The sequence below is a fragment of the Penicillium samsonianum genome (assembly GCF_028829775.1).
Source record: "Penicillium samsonianum strain IBT 33392 chromosome Unknown utg000004l_segment0_segment0, whole genome shotgun sequence".
In the NCBI taxonomy this organism is placed as follows: domain Eukaryota; kingdom Fungi; phylum Ascomycota; class Eurotiomycetes; order Eurotiales; family Aspergillaceae; genus Penicillium; species Penicillium samsonianum.
The window spans coordinates 3,109,905-3,121,718 of NW_026643262.1; the positions used below are offsets into that span (position 1 = coordinate 3,109,905).

Genomic DNA, 11,814 nt, shown 5'->3' on the forward strand with positions numbered 1-11,814 from the left:
ATGGGAACGGCCCGTTGCGCTCTTGGACCTCTAGACTGTGTAACAGGCCATGGTCTGGTATTGGATTGGAGAACCCCCAGCCAAGTACTCCGTACCTATGTACTCCATATTGGGAACAAAAAATAATATAATTCCGCGCGGCTAAGACTTGTTGCCGAGGAGGGCATATCACCAGGGAGCTTTCCGGGAGCCGACGGATTAAGGGAAGCGAAACAGAGAAGATATAGGCAACAAGAGGGCTGTAAATGTCAGCCCTGATACATGTAAAGACTGAGAAAGAGCAAATAAACACGGCCTATTGCGATTATCAGGAGAGGAGAAGGTCAAATGAGAGTAAAGGCTGGTATTGTCAGCCCATTACCGTCAAATCATATGATAAAGTGCCCGTGGCGATGTGAACACAATCCTTGAACTTTCTTGACAAGTACATTATTATATATCCAAGTAAGGTTGTACTTACACTTCCCTGTACAACCCTGTTCATCTTTTCCCTTTTCGTTTCTAAAGAGGATTGGTGTTTTTCCCCGACCCCAGATACCCAGATACCCAGATACCCGAGTTGGCCGTTCCCCGATTTCCCCATCAGCTCACCCTGCCAACCCGCCAACTTCCACCTAATTCCGCGCGTTCGCCTCCATTCTCAAATATTGACTCGAATTACTCGAAACCATACGTCGCCTGGATGATCCGAATACTCCTCCCTTTGGATACATCATGAGCCTAAGATGATCCCCCATTCCTCTGCCGGCGGCCAACCGTGGGGCCACCCTCTGCGGACCTTCAATGGAGGTCCCGGACGAGTTGATAATGCGCAGATGTTGGGACAATATGACCACCCCGACAGGTCAGCCTCACTACCACAGCCGCCAATTCGACAACCCGCCGTCGTTGACCTGACCGCAGGCGGTCCGGAGTCGCAAGATAGAGAACCGCCCCCGAAACGACCGAGATTGGATGTTCCGAGTGCATCGAATACATCGGATACTGGCGCAGCGGTGGGAGAAACGAGGGGTACTCCCGGAAGTGCAATTTCGCGACCTGCAGTCTCGTGGCGCGGCCGTCCGGTCTGGTCATTCCAGGCTGTCGTGTCGGAAATCCCGAGCAATGAGAATCGGGGCGATGGCGCTGCCGGATCTAAGCCCCCATCTCCGCCCCCGTTGCCGGCTCAGCCTTGGATGAACAATTTTGTGGCCGAACCTGAGGGAAGTGGTGTCGTGAAGTCGAGGGAAGGCTCCCCAGTCGGGGCTGTACAAACGACCCCGTATTGCATTGAGGTCCCTTCCGTTGCTCCGGTCTACAAAGGTCAAAGTAAGTTAACCTCTGGATTTTTGAATTGTAACGATCGAGACTAATCGCCCGTTTCAGAACCTGCCGATTTCGCCCCATGGACCGGAAACCACCCGGAGGACGTCCTGAGCGAGCAAACCGCGAAACAAGGCTATTATGACCGTACGCAGGTCTCCCAGAATGAATCGAATACAGCGCGTCCCGCGTTATATGCGCAGCTCAAGAATCGCACAGGGTTGCAAATGCTTTCGTCCGTCTTCGCTGCGGCGTTAGAGAAACGACAAAGTCACAACACTATTCACGCTCCGTCAACCTTTAAACCGCCCCCTCGAGTTACGCTCACCGACAACAAGCGCGAGGCGTGGCTTCGGGATCTCGCCAACCCCTCTGTTCCGCTGCGAAGGTTGAGCCGAACCATTCCCCATGGTATCCGCGGCAAGATCCTCCTGGACCAGTGCCTTGGTAAATGGATTCCGGTTGCACGTGCTGTCTGGTTGGCAAAATGTGTGGGTGCGAATGAAATTCGTGCGTTCAAACGAAAAGGCACCAGTGGTGCTTTGGCTGTTGGGTTAGAGGCGAAATGGGTCCGAGATTGGACGACGAATGTCCAGCAATTTGTCGAAGGGGTATTTGCTGCCCCCAAGTCCTCGGATTGGAAGGCGAAGATGACATATGCGTACGTTTCGTGGATTGCCGTTAATTGTGAGCAGCATGCTAACCTTTATCTCCAGAGTCGGGTTGACTGCTCGTTTATTCTCCGAGAACTTACTGGACCATGACCATTTCCTTGAATGGTTCTTGTCATCTTTTGAGGCTGCTTCTATCGGCACGATTCCAATCTGGCTTTTGATGCTCGGCATATACTGGAATAGTATCATGCGATATCGGCGAAGGGGACGAAGATTGGCTGAGCTGCTGCTCCAAAAAGTGCGACAGGTGCGTTCAACTTGCATTGACTACTTGTGCCTGCAGTCAATACTGACAGCTAGCAATAGGCAACTGAAGCTAAATTAACTCAACTTCAACCTCTTATCGACCGTCTTTCTCGCTTTATCAAAAAGCTTGTTCTGGACCATACATCTTCGATGATACTCCCAAATTCTTGGGAGACGTATAAACAACAGGTGTCGTCTGTCCTTGATTTGGGCAATGAAGCAGAGAAAGCTCTTTTCCAGAGCCTCGCAGAGCGCAATGCGCGGGTGCAACCACCCAAACACTCGAAACAAGCAACCCAACGCTCACCCCATCAACGCATCGTCCGACTTCTTGACTCCATCCGCTCCGCTCAGGATCCGTCTTCTATCTTTGGCTATCTTGACGCTTTTGATGACAAGGCTGTTTTGGTCTTCAAGCTATTGGAATGGCTCTCTACCCCCTTCCGCCACGGTCTCTGCCGGGTTTACATTGGTGTTCGCCTACTCCGCAAATGGAAATTGGCCGGCGTCGATATAGACAGTCACATACTGGCCTTTCTCTCGCGTGGACAGAACAATCAAAAGCTCAATATGGATCAAATCTATCATGTCGTCTCTGAACTTGTCAGGTCACAGACATTCTCAGTTGGCCGCTATCTTCAATGGCTCATGGCACGAGGCATTGCCAATGGATCATCTTCAGCCGAGGAGCGCAAGGTAAGATCGAACTTACATGCCAAAACTTTCTTCTCACTAACAGATGTGCAGGTGAAGGACTTGCCAATCGATATTGGACTGATAGCGCAACTCCCTGTTGCCCGTCTTCCAGAACATGTTGGGAACTTGCGGAGTACTCTGCTGACTCGCACTGGGCTATCTGCCTCAGAAGAGAACGCAACTATTGATAATGTGAAAGATATCATCAGCCAACGTCTACCTGGAATTTTCGGCGTCAATGAATCTGCGCCAATGGAACCAGACTCATTACCATCAAACCTGCCTTGGGCTGTCAAAGCCGAAGTTGGCCAGTGGTTACGAAAGGCAATTTCGGAACACAACCGGAGCGCAGAGTAAGCATTTGAACTCTTCTCTCCTAAGCCCGTAACCTATCTTGCTAACTCACTAATAGGTCTACTAACAGAGGAGCGTTTCCGGTTGGCATTGCCTCTGTGGTGTCTGCGCTGACTCCCGCCGAGTTTTATACCGTCCGCGATGCTCTTGAATCATTTGACGACATTTCAATGTTAGCAGATGTGTTGAAGTTTGCATCTAGTTGTGGTGATAGCACCGTTCTCGCCTCGGTTGCAGATACCACAAACTGCCATTTCGACTCTCTTTCCGTGATTGGCGCCACAACTGACCTATTTCGGAGACTCATTGATGCCTACGCCGGAATTAAGAGGTCTGGCATGCCGAGTCTTGATCTGATATTCTCTCTGATCGAACTTGGTTTGCACATCCCGAGTGAACTCAACACTGTGTCCATTCTTCGCCAGGATCTCTCTCGCATGGAGAACAAGTCAATCATGGCCGCATCTTCTCCAGTCTCTGATCACATTCCAGATGGTTTTGGTGGCGTCGATCCCTTCTTTCGAGAGAAGCTAGATCAGCTTTTGCAATCAGGAAATGTCATGGATGAGCCCACTCTAGACGCGATTTTCAACACACTCATAAAGCATTTGGAATCCGATGATGGCCATGCAAACCTGTCAGCAAATGACACCTGCCGTTACCTTGCACAGCTCAGGTCTTTCCATCCAAAGCATTTCGATGGCATTCTTGCCCGTTGGGTTTGTGGTCATTTGCGATCTCCCGAACGTACCGTCTTGCTGCGAATTCTACCGCCTCTAATTGGAGTTGGATGCGTTACTATCAGAGCTTTTTTGGCACTCGCAAAGAGACTCACACTCTCTAAGCCAGCAACAGTCCCCAATGCAGCCCAACTGCCTGCTGACCTTGTCCAGCTTCTTGTCTCCGGTGACGAAGATGGCAAGTCCTTTGATTTGGTGTCCTATCGGTTCCAGTTGGCACAGCAGGAATTTCTCAATAAGAACTCCGAGGAAGCGCTCAAAATTGTTTGCGACGCCGCATCCTCCAATGCCGGAGGCTCTTCCACTGGGCACAGCGACATGGAGTGCTCTATAGTCATGTTGTTACGTGATCTTCTTGTGCGACACCCCGAATGTGCGGCACGGAATGGCATGCAAAAGCTCATCGACCAATACCCAGCCGCTTTGAGTATTGTCCAGAAAGCGCTTGACCTTTTATTGGGCGTCGAGTCACAGTCTGACGGCAACTCAGTCCTCTCAAAGGTCGAAAGGCTTGCCTGTATGACCGACGACTTCTCGCTCCCATTTTGCCAGTTGAAGCTTCAGGTTCTATTCCATGCGGACTCAGGGTCTGAAGACCGAACCAATATTGTTGATGCCATGTTCAAAACTGCCGTATCAGATTGTCGTGCTCACAGACTTCACTGGGTTGACCTGGTTGCACTGATGAGCCCGGACGCCGTACGCCAAATCCGGGAACGTGCCGAGAAGGAGTTTTTCTCTATCCCACTGCTTGAAGAGCCAATAGGTGATATTCCTGATTCGCCGGACAAGCTGGGATCATTGGAAACTGCCAAAATGTATCTTACCATTATCGAGGAGCTTGCGAGTAGCATCCCCGATTCCGGAGCTCCATCTGTCGCTCCAGTGCTTGTGGAAAAGATGGATTCACTTCTCCACAAGATTATCACCATGCACAACGGTACCCTTACCAAGGGTATCGCCAACATAGATCGTTCAAAATTCGAGCGTGCTCTTGCATTCTGGTTCTCTGCTTTGCTGAGGATCATTGTCCTCCATCGGTCCGCATTCGCCCAACCGCCCCCAGCTCTCAAGATCAATCCTCTGCACGAACAGCTCCGACTTCTGACATCAATATTCTGCATTGCACTCTCGCGCCTTCCCGGAGATGTCCTTCGACTATTCCCTGCAGCCGATTACTTCCCGCACCCGACCCCGGCTGAAGGCTTCCGTCCCTGCCCAGGAATCCTCCTACAGACCCACGCCCTGGACGTGGCCGCATCGCTAATCGACGTCTTCCCAGACGAAGTCCGCCACCAATGCGCACGGTTCCTGAAAGAGAAATGCCCATCCTTCGTTCCATTCCAGAACGACTCTCGCTTCCTCTACCTCCTGGGCCCAATGGCAGACCAATACCCTGCAAATGCCCAGCAAGTCTCAGCTCCCTCTCCGGCAGCATCGGGGTCAACTCCAACCCCCACACCTGCTCTTTTCTCTATCGTTGGATCATCTCCAGCGCAGCAGTCTGTCACAGCAGCGTCGGGACTGTCTACCGCACTGCCTGACTCGAACAGTATGGCCAACCGACTTCGTCTTCAACACCGCGGTCGTGTTGTCGGTCCATATCCAGTTCGCCCTTGGGAACTACTTGAGGATGCGGCGCCGTTCCTGGGAGTCAATGATACAGCCATCAATCTAGGCTTTTTCGATGCTAGACGTGTGAGAGCTTGATGATCATGCTGATCACTAATCCTTTGGGAGATGTCACACTCCTATACATATTTTACGCCCATCTTCCCTTACCTATGTATCTTTCTCGTCATATCCCTCCCTCCGTTTGTATTCCCAGCGTTATCTTCTTCATACCCGATCACTTCTCAACTCCTGACCTCCACCTCCACCTCCTACCACCCTCACAGCATATCCTCTCTATCCTCACAACCCACATCTATTTAACCATGAGCGTTTGCATATGGGAATTCGCCATTTTCTTTTCTTCTGCGTTCTTTTCTTTTTGTTCGGCGTGCATCACTATCCCCCACGGGCATTCGGTTTCGGTATCTATGGCATGCAACCTGGCATCGAGAAGCATTTTGTACATATAAACCGGCTTTCGGTCTCGGCGTTTACATGGGCGGGGATCAAGTTGCCGCTCGGCCATGTCAATCAATCAACATTGAAATCAGATCATATTATTATCGATGGGTCACTTCATTCTTTATCGTTGTATATTAACACTCTAGGGCCATCGGGGCAGCTTATGGTAGGTGACTGACGGCACTAGAACCAAGACTACTACGGCTAAGAACTAATATTGGTTACGATGCATTGGATTACTGATAGGAATGAGCAAGCTTGCAGAATAAAATTTGAAATTCGATAATTGAATCGAGCATGTTCATCGTAATATACATGCTCCCCTTTTTTGGTGTTTTGTCTTTTCCCTGAAAAGCAGATACACAGATTCGAATAAAGAAGAACAGACCATAGAGCCAGCATGGAACAAAAAGAAAGAAAAGATAAGAATAAAACGCCCTGTCATAGCAAGCAAATCAAACCGGATAACTTCCTCCATCCCCATTTCAATCATGTGTCAATATCAAACCTATTTACTTCTTCGAAGAAGTACTGTCAACACTGCTCTTATCACTGGGACCGAGACCTTTGCTCTTCCGAATATGAACTCTGCACTCATTCTCTAGCTCCTGGATCACCTCTTGCAGGATATGTTCAGGGACACGCGAGTCAGGGTCAATTGATGCGCGCTGCGCATTTATCTCACGGGTGTACTGCTCAACTGTTTTGCCGGTGTCGGTCTTGGGCTGATACTTTTTCTTGAGGGGCTTGCGATGCTGGAAAGAATGGCGGGCCAGTAGGTGTTTGTTGTCTGGCAGTGCGGGCTCGAGCCTTTTGCTGCCACACTCGGTTGGAGTGGGTGTGCCCACTTCTGGAGACTTGCCTTTGTCTGGAGTGCCCTTGTCGACTGGCTTGAGGGTCTCGACGGTATCAGGGGTCTTGCTATCGGCAGATTTCAGTGAGTCAGCTTTGGCTGGAGTCTGAAGTTTAGCGCTTTCCCGAGACTCATCAGTGTCTGGTGTCTTGGGGCCGGCCTCGGAGGAGGACCCAGCGCTTTCTTCATCCTTGGTGTCGATTTCCAATGGTGGCTTAGTTTCATCAATCAACTCTTCTTCCTTTGGATCATGAGTTGGAGCACAGGTGGACTCGGTCTGAGGCGGGTTGAGCTCAGTCTTAGATTCGGTGGGTTTGTCCTCAGACTCGATAGGCTCTTTCACAGATGCAGCGGGCTCAGTCTGAATCTCGGTGGACTTGCTGACATATGCCGTGTTAATTCTTCCCGGGGGACCATCCAGAGCTTGCATAGAGACGGGGTCACTCTGGGTCTTAGCAGGAGCAGACACTGGAGCCATGATGTCACAGCCTCCATCGGTGTTGGGGTGGCGCGGCCGAACTAGTTGGCGACCTCTCTCAATCTCAGGGGTCTGGACTTTAGTCTGTGTCAAGGTTGACTCGGATTCGTTGGCCCTGGGCGGCGAATTGATGTTCTGCTGACTTTCCATGCTAGATTGGCGACTGCGAGGATGTGGGTTGGGCGGGTAGGGCTGGTTGTAGTCAGGCTGCACGAAACAAGCACCTGGATGACCAGCCCAGTTTGACTGCATATTTGCGACGGGTTCCTCAGTGGGGTAGGGCTCGTAGTAGAGTTGCAGATGATGTTCGGTGTCAAATTGGGGCTGGCTGGAGACAATCAAGGGACAGTCAGGGCGAGGGGGCAATCGCCGGCGACCATGAACAGAACCAGGAACAGGACCAGCAACAGGCTGAGGCTGAGTGATGATTGGAGGAAGAGTATTGGGAGGCTGGTATGGTGGATTGCTCAAGAACACAGGAAACCCTGTGTGTGGCATAGCAGCGTACTCAGCATGATATGGTGGGGGTGGACCTTCAGACATTTGCATTTGGTTGAACACAACAGAAGTATTGGGAAAGGCACCCGCAGCTACGAAGTTTTGATTGGGGTAGTTCGGGGGGAAGTTGTTGCCCTGATAGCCCGGGTGGAAGTTGTTGCCAGGAAAGTTCTGATTGAAGTTGGGGTTGGGATAGCCCTGGTTGAAGTTGTTCTGGAGGAAGCCGTTGCCACCGGGGTAGTTCTGAGAGAAAGAGCCATGAGGCGAATGGCCCTGACCATTGAAGCTTTGACTGTGACCGTGATTTGCAAAGGGTGGGTTTTGCTGTCTGGGGGCAGCGCCAGGAGCATTTCGAAATCCGCCTCTGTTGTTGTTGTTGTTGCTGCCGCTGTACCATGGACGGTGGAAAGATCTGCGGCCATTGTTGTATCGCTGCTGATTGCCACGGTTTGGGGGAGGTTGGTTAGACGGCCTGTGTCCTGCAGGAGGATAATCCTGAGGAAGCTGGGTGTCGTTGGGGTCCATCGTGGATCTGTTCATATAGAAATCGGGGTTGTTTTGAAAATGCTAAAATGGTCAAGTGGTCAGTAGAGTCAGAGAAAATTTGGACAGTCGACTTACCTGGAGGGCATCTGCGTAATCGTCAGGGTATGCGAAAGTGACAACGCCAAAGGTAGAGTCGACCCCTTCTGAGTTGATAAAGTGTTCAATGGCTATGCTCTCGAGACTACCACGTCCCTTCAGGGCAGCAACAACTTCAGCTTTCTCGATGGGAGCATCAGAGAGATAACCGAAATTGGCAGTTCCTAAGTAAAAGAAAAGGTGAGAAGGTGTGAAGGTGTGAAGATGAGGTGATAAAGTGTGAAGGTGCGAAGGTGCAAAAGGTGTAAGGCACATAAGATGAAGAGTCCACCAAAGAAAAAAGAGAACTTACGTCTAGCCTTGGATGATTCCAATCTCAACACCCGATTATGGAGCATCAGGTTTCCATTTTGTTTCAATGCAGAATTTGCTGCTTTGGTGTCCTATTTAGTATGTTAGTATCTGAGATATATGCCATACATACCATATACGGCATATATCTCAGATATCTCATATATATATATATATATATTAAACAGTTGCACTTACTTCAAACTGTACAAAGCCAACAGGGAGTTTCTTCAAACCCTGTGACATTTTGATCTTAACATGACACCGGCCAAATGCAGAGATCATATCTGTAAGATCTTCTTCCAACTTTTCAGGAGAAACCTTAATAGAGAGGCTATTCATAGTTAGTATATAGTAGCAGATAGGACTGGGAAATACGTACTTTCCCACAAAAACACAGCAATCGGGAAGGAAAAGGCCTTGTGCATTTCCCTTGGTTGGAACTTGATTCAATCGGTCTGCACGCGGGAGGTGTACCGGCTTGTCTTCCTCCCCCGGCTTCTTTTGGTCGGCTGGCTTGACTCGTTTGAGTGTGACTATCTTGGATGGATCGACGTGCCCTACTCGCTTGACTAGCGCGAATGGGTCGAGGAGCTCAGATGGCTTGAATGCCTTGACTGCCTTCACTGGCTCGGCTGACTTGGCAGCAGCTTCTGGGGTACTAGGATTCGAGCTACTAGATCCGGGGGCACTGGATTCCGAAGCTGTATGTTCATGGACATCATACCTTCGGATAGTAGGCTCCGGGGCACTACGCCAAGTGGTACTAGGCTCGACGTAATAGATGGCCATTGGGGAGGTATATAATCAACGAAAGTAATTAAGTGTTTGTACTGCGGTAAACGAATGGTTCAACTGCGGTAAACGAGCGTGGTATAGATGTATGGAAAAAGAAGAGAGAAGAGAACGAGGGTATCGAGATAACTACGTGGGATATTCTCTATGAACACCACCTCCGTCGCCATATTGGGATAAATATCGAAAAATCCGATCTCAAGCGCTGGAATTCCCCAGCACAGACAGGTAGATATGAAGCTAACCGCGGTATATTTCCGGGGAGCCCCTCATAGGACTAGTAAGAAGTGACCTTGACTCAGAATCAAACCTTACCCAGGGCTCTGCGGTCTGGGAGACCATCAAACCACTGGTTCATAATCGGACATCCAGAAGACGGATGGGAGCCGGGCTCTCATGAAGAAGTCTATCGCGCATATTATGCATGACTCTCCATATAAAGTTGGCCATGAAGTCTGGATATCCTTCCCAAAGAGGGAATACGCGTCATACCGATTCAGGTGTCGGCCTGGCGAAGTATACGAGATGTTTCTGAGGATCAGAATGTCGTCAGCTATCGGCAGATGCATGGCATTTAGTAACAACAGTACTAAGCTCAACAGGGACAATGGAAGATCAAGTCTTCAAAATGCTGGTGCACTTAGCGTGAATCTTGAATGTTGAGTTTTAAATTCCGAATCCCTGGAAAGTAAAAGTTGCAACATAATGACGTGTATATTATTGAGAGAATATAGAACTCTTCTCAGGTGTGTAAGTATATTATAGGAACAGTAAAATGGAAGTATAAAGGAAGTTAGGGCATAAAGAGAGGAGAGAAGAAGAGAAGAGACCAAACATCCCAAACACTCGAGTAATCTCTTATCGGCCCCGTTCACGCCACCTCGGAAGCCGACATCTTGATATTAAGCAACTCCAACTCCAGGCACATCTGGGCTTCTCCCTATCCTCAATTACAATTACTCCAATATGTTTCCAACTCGACGTCTAGCCCAAGGCGGATTCTTCAAACGCAGCGCCGATGAGTTCGGCCGTCTATCAAAGATCGGTAAGTTGTGTCGATGTCGTCAGTCTTGCAGCTCAACTCATTTGCCGCAGCTTGGAACACAGAAGCCCTCCACACCCCGACCAAACCTTATACCCTCCTGAATTTCGAAGACGAGAATACCGTGACAGGATGCAAGACCATGGCCGACCGCGCAGTAGGAGGCTTTAGCACAGCCAGCCTAGACTACGAACCTGCTGAACCTTCTACAAATACTCCCTCGCATGCGCGCTTCCACGGTAGCATCTCAACCAAGCTTCCTGACAACTGGCGCGTCGAAAGAACCGGTATGTTCTCTACCTCCTGCCTAGTTAGCGACACATCCAATTGGTCTAGAACACGAAAAATTAAAAAATTAAAAAAATATAACAACTAATACCCGCAAACCAGGCTACGCCGCTTTCCGCAACCAAGATCGAGGCTTTTGGCTCTTTGGCCGGCTTTTCTGGGACGTTGATCCCTACGCGTACCTTGCCCTGCGCATCAAGTCCGACGGCCGCCGGTACACTGTCAACGTGCAGACAGACGCGGTCGTCGAGACGGATATCCACCAGCACAGACTATACACGCGACACCACCGTCTGCGCGACACACCAAAGTCACAGGAGGACTATGATTTCCAGGCAGATTCACCTGATGCCGTTGAGGACCTATATCCTACCGGCCTGCCCGCTGCGCTTTCAGACGTCCCACCTGAATCGACGATCATGTCTACCTCTACCAGTACAACGACGTCTGGCACAAATGGATGGGAGACTGTTCTCTTGCCCTTCAACTCGTTTGTGCGCACGAGTTACGGCTTTGTCATTGAGCCTCAGACTTCTTTGACTCGGCAGCGTGTTAAGAGTATTGGCATTGGTCTCACCGACCGTGTTGAGGGTCCGTTTGATCTACGTATTCATAAGATCTGGGCGACGAATGGAATTAGCGAGGCGGAGATTGAAGAAGAGCGCCGTATTTGTGGGGATCATGCGCTGCCTCTTGATGAGGGTGCTAGCTCTGGTTGGACTAATCAGCCCAAGGAGAAGTCCATCAAGGAAGAGAGCAAGCAGCAGGATCGGGTTTCGAATAAGAAGGGCCTCAAGGGGTTGAAGTCTGAGTGGGAGGAGTAAAGGTAAGACAAAATA

At 50.0% G+C, this 11,814-nt stretch overlaps 3 protein-coding genes across 3 annotated transcripts; 2 read left to right on the plus strand and 1 right to left on the minus strand.

Moving 5' to 3' along the window:
• The first annotated feature begins 481 nt into the window (after positions 1-481).
• Positions 482-6,178, plus strand: N7471_008094 (mediator of RNA polymerase II transcription subunit 12). Its single transcript, XM_057280813.1, has 6 exons — positions 482-1,308; positions 1,366-1,963; positions 2,019-2,223; positions 2,283-2,918; positions 2,970-3,271; positions 3,331-6,178. Exons 1-6 carry the CDS (start codon positions 726-728, stop codon positions 5,720-5,722), a joined length of 4,716 nt encoding a protein of 1,571 aa, XP_057135073.1. The 5' UTR covers positions 482-725; the 3' UTR covers positions 5,723-6,178.
• A 422-nt stretch (positions 6,179-6,600) lies between these two features.
• N7471_008095 (uncharacterized protein) lies at positions 6,601-9,642 on the minus strand (the record flags this gene model as incomplete). Its single annotated transcript, XM_057280814.1, has 5 exons — positions 6,601-8,484; positions 8,539-8,723; positions 8,852-8,942; positions 9,049-9,184; positions 9,233-9,642. 5 exons carry the CDS (start codon positions 9,640-9,642, stop codon positions 6,601-6,603), a joined length of 2,706 nt encoding a protein of 901 aa, XP_057135074.1.
• Positions 9,643-10,611: 969 nt separating this feature from the next.
• On the plus strand, positions 10,612-11,799 carry N7471_008096 (CIA30 family protein; the record flags this gene model as incomplete). The annotated part of the gene is made up of 3 exons (XM_057280815.1): positions 10,612-10,690; positions 10,741-10,974; positions 11,078-11,799. 3 exons carry the CDS (start codon positions 10,612-10,614, stop codon positions 11,797-11,799), a joined length of 1,035 nt encoding a protein of 344 aa, XP_057135075.1.
• Between the last annotated feature and the right edge of the window lie 15 nt (positions 11,800-11,814).

Coding starts and splice junctions, on each gene's coding strand:
- N7471_008094 (XM_057280813.1), top strand. CDS start 726: ATGATCCCCCATTCCTCTGCCGGCGGCCAACCGTGGGGCCACCCTCTG. Junction 1,964..2,018: donor AAGGCGAAGATGACATATGC/GTACGTTTCGTG, acceptor CTTTATCTCCAG/AGTCGGGTTGACTGCTCGTT. Junction 3,272..3,330: donor GAACACAACCGGAGCGCAGA/GTAAGCATTTGA, acceptor ACTCACTAATAG/GTCTACTAACAGAGGAGCGT.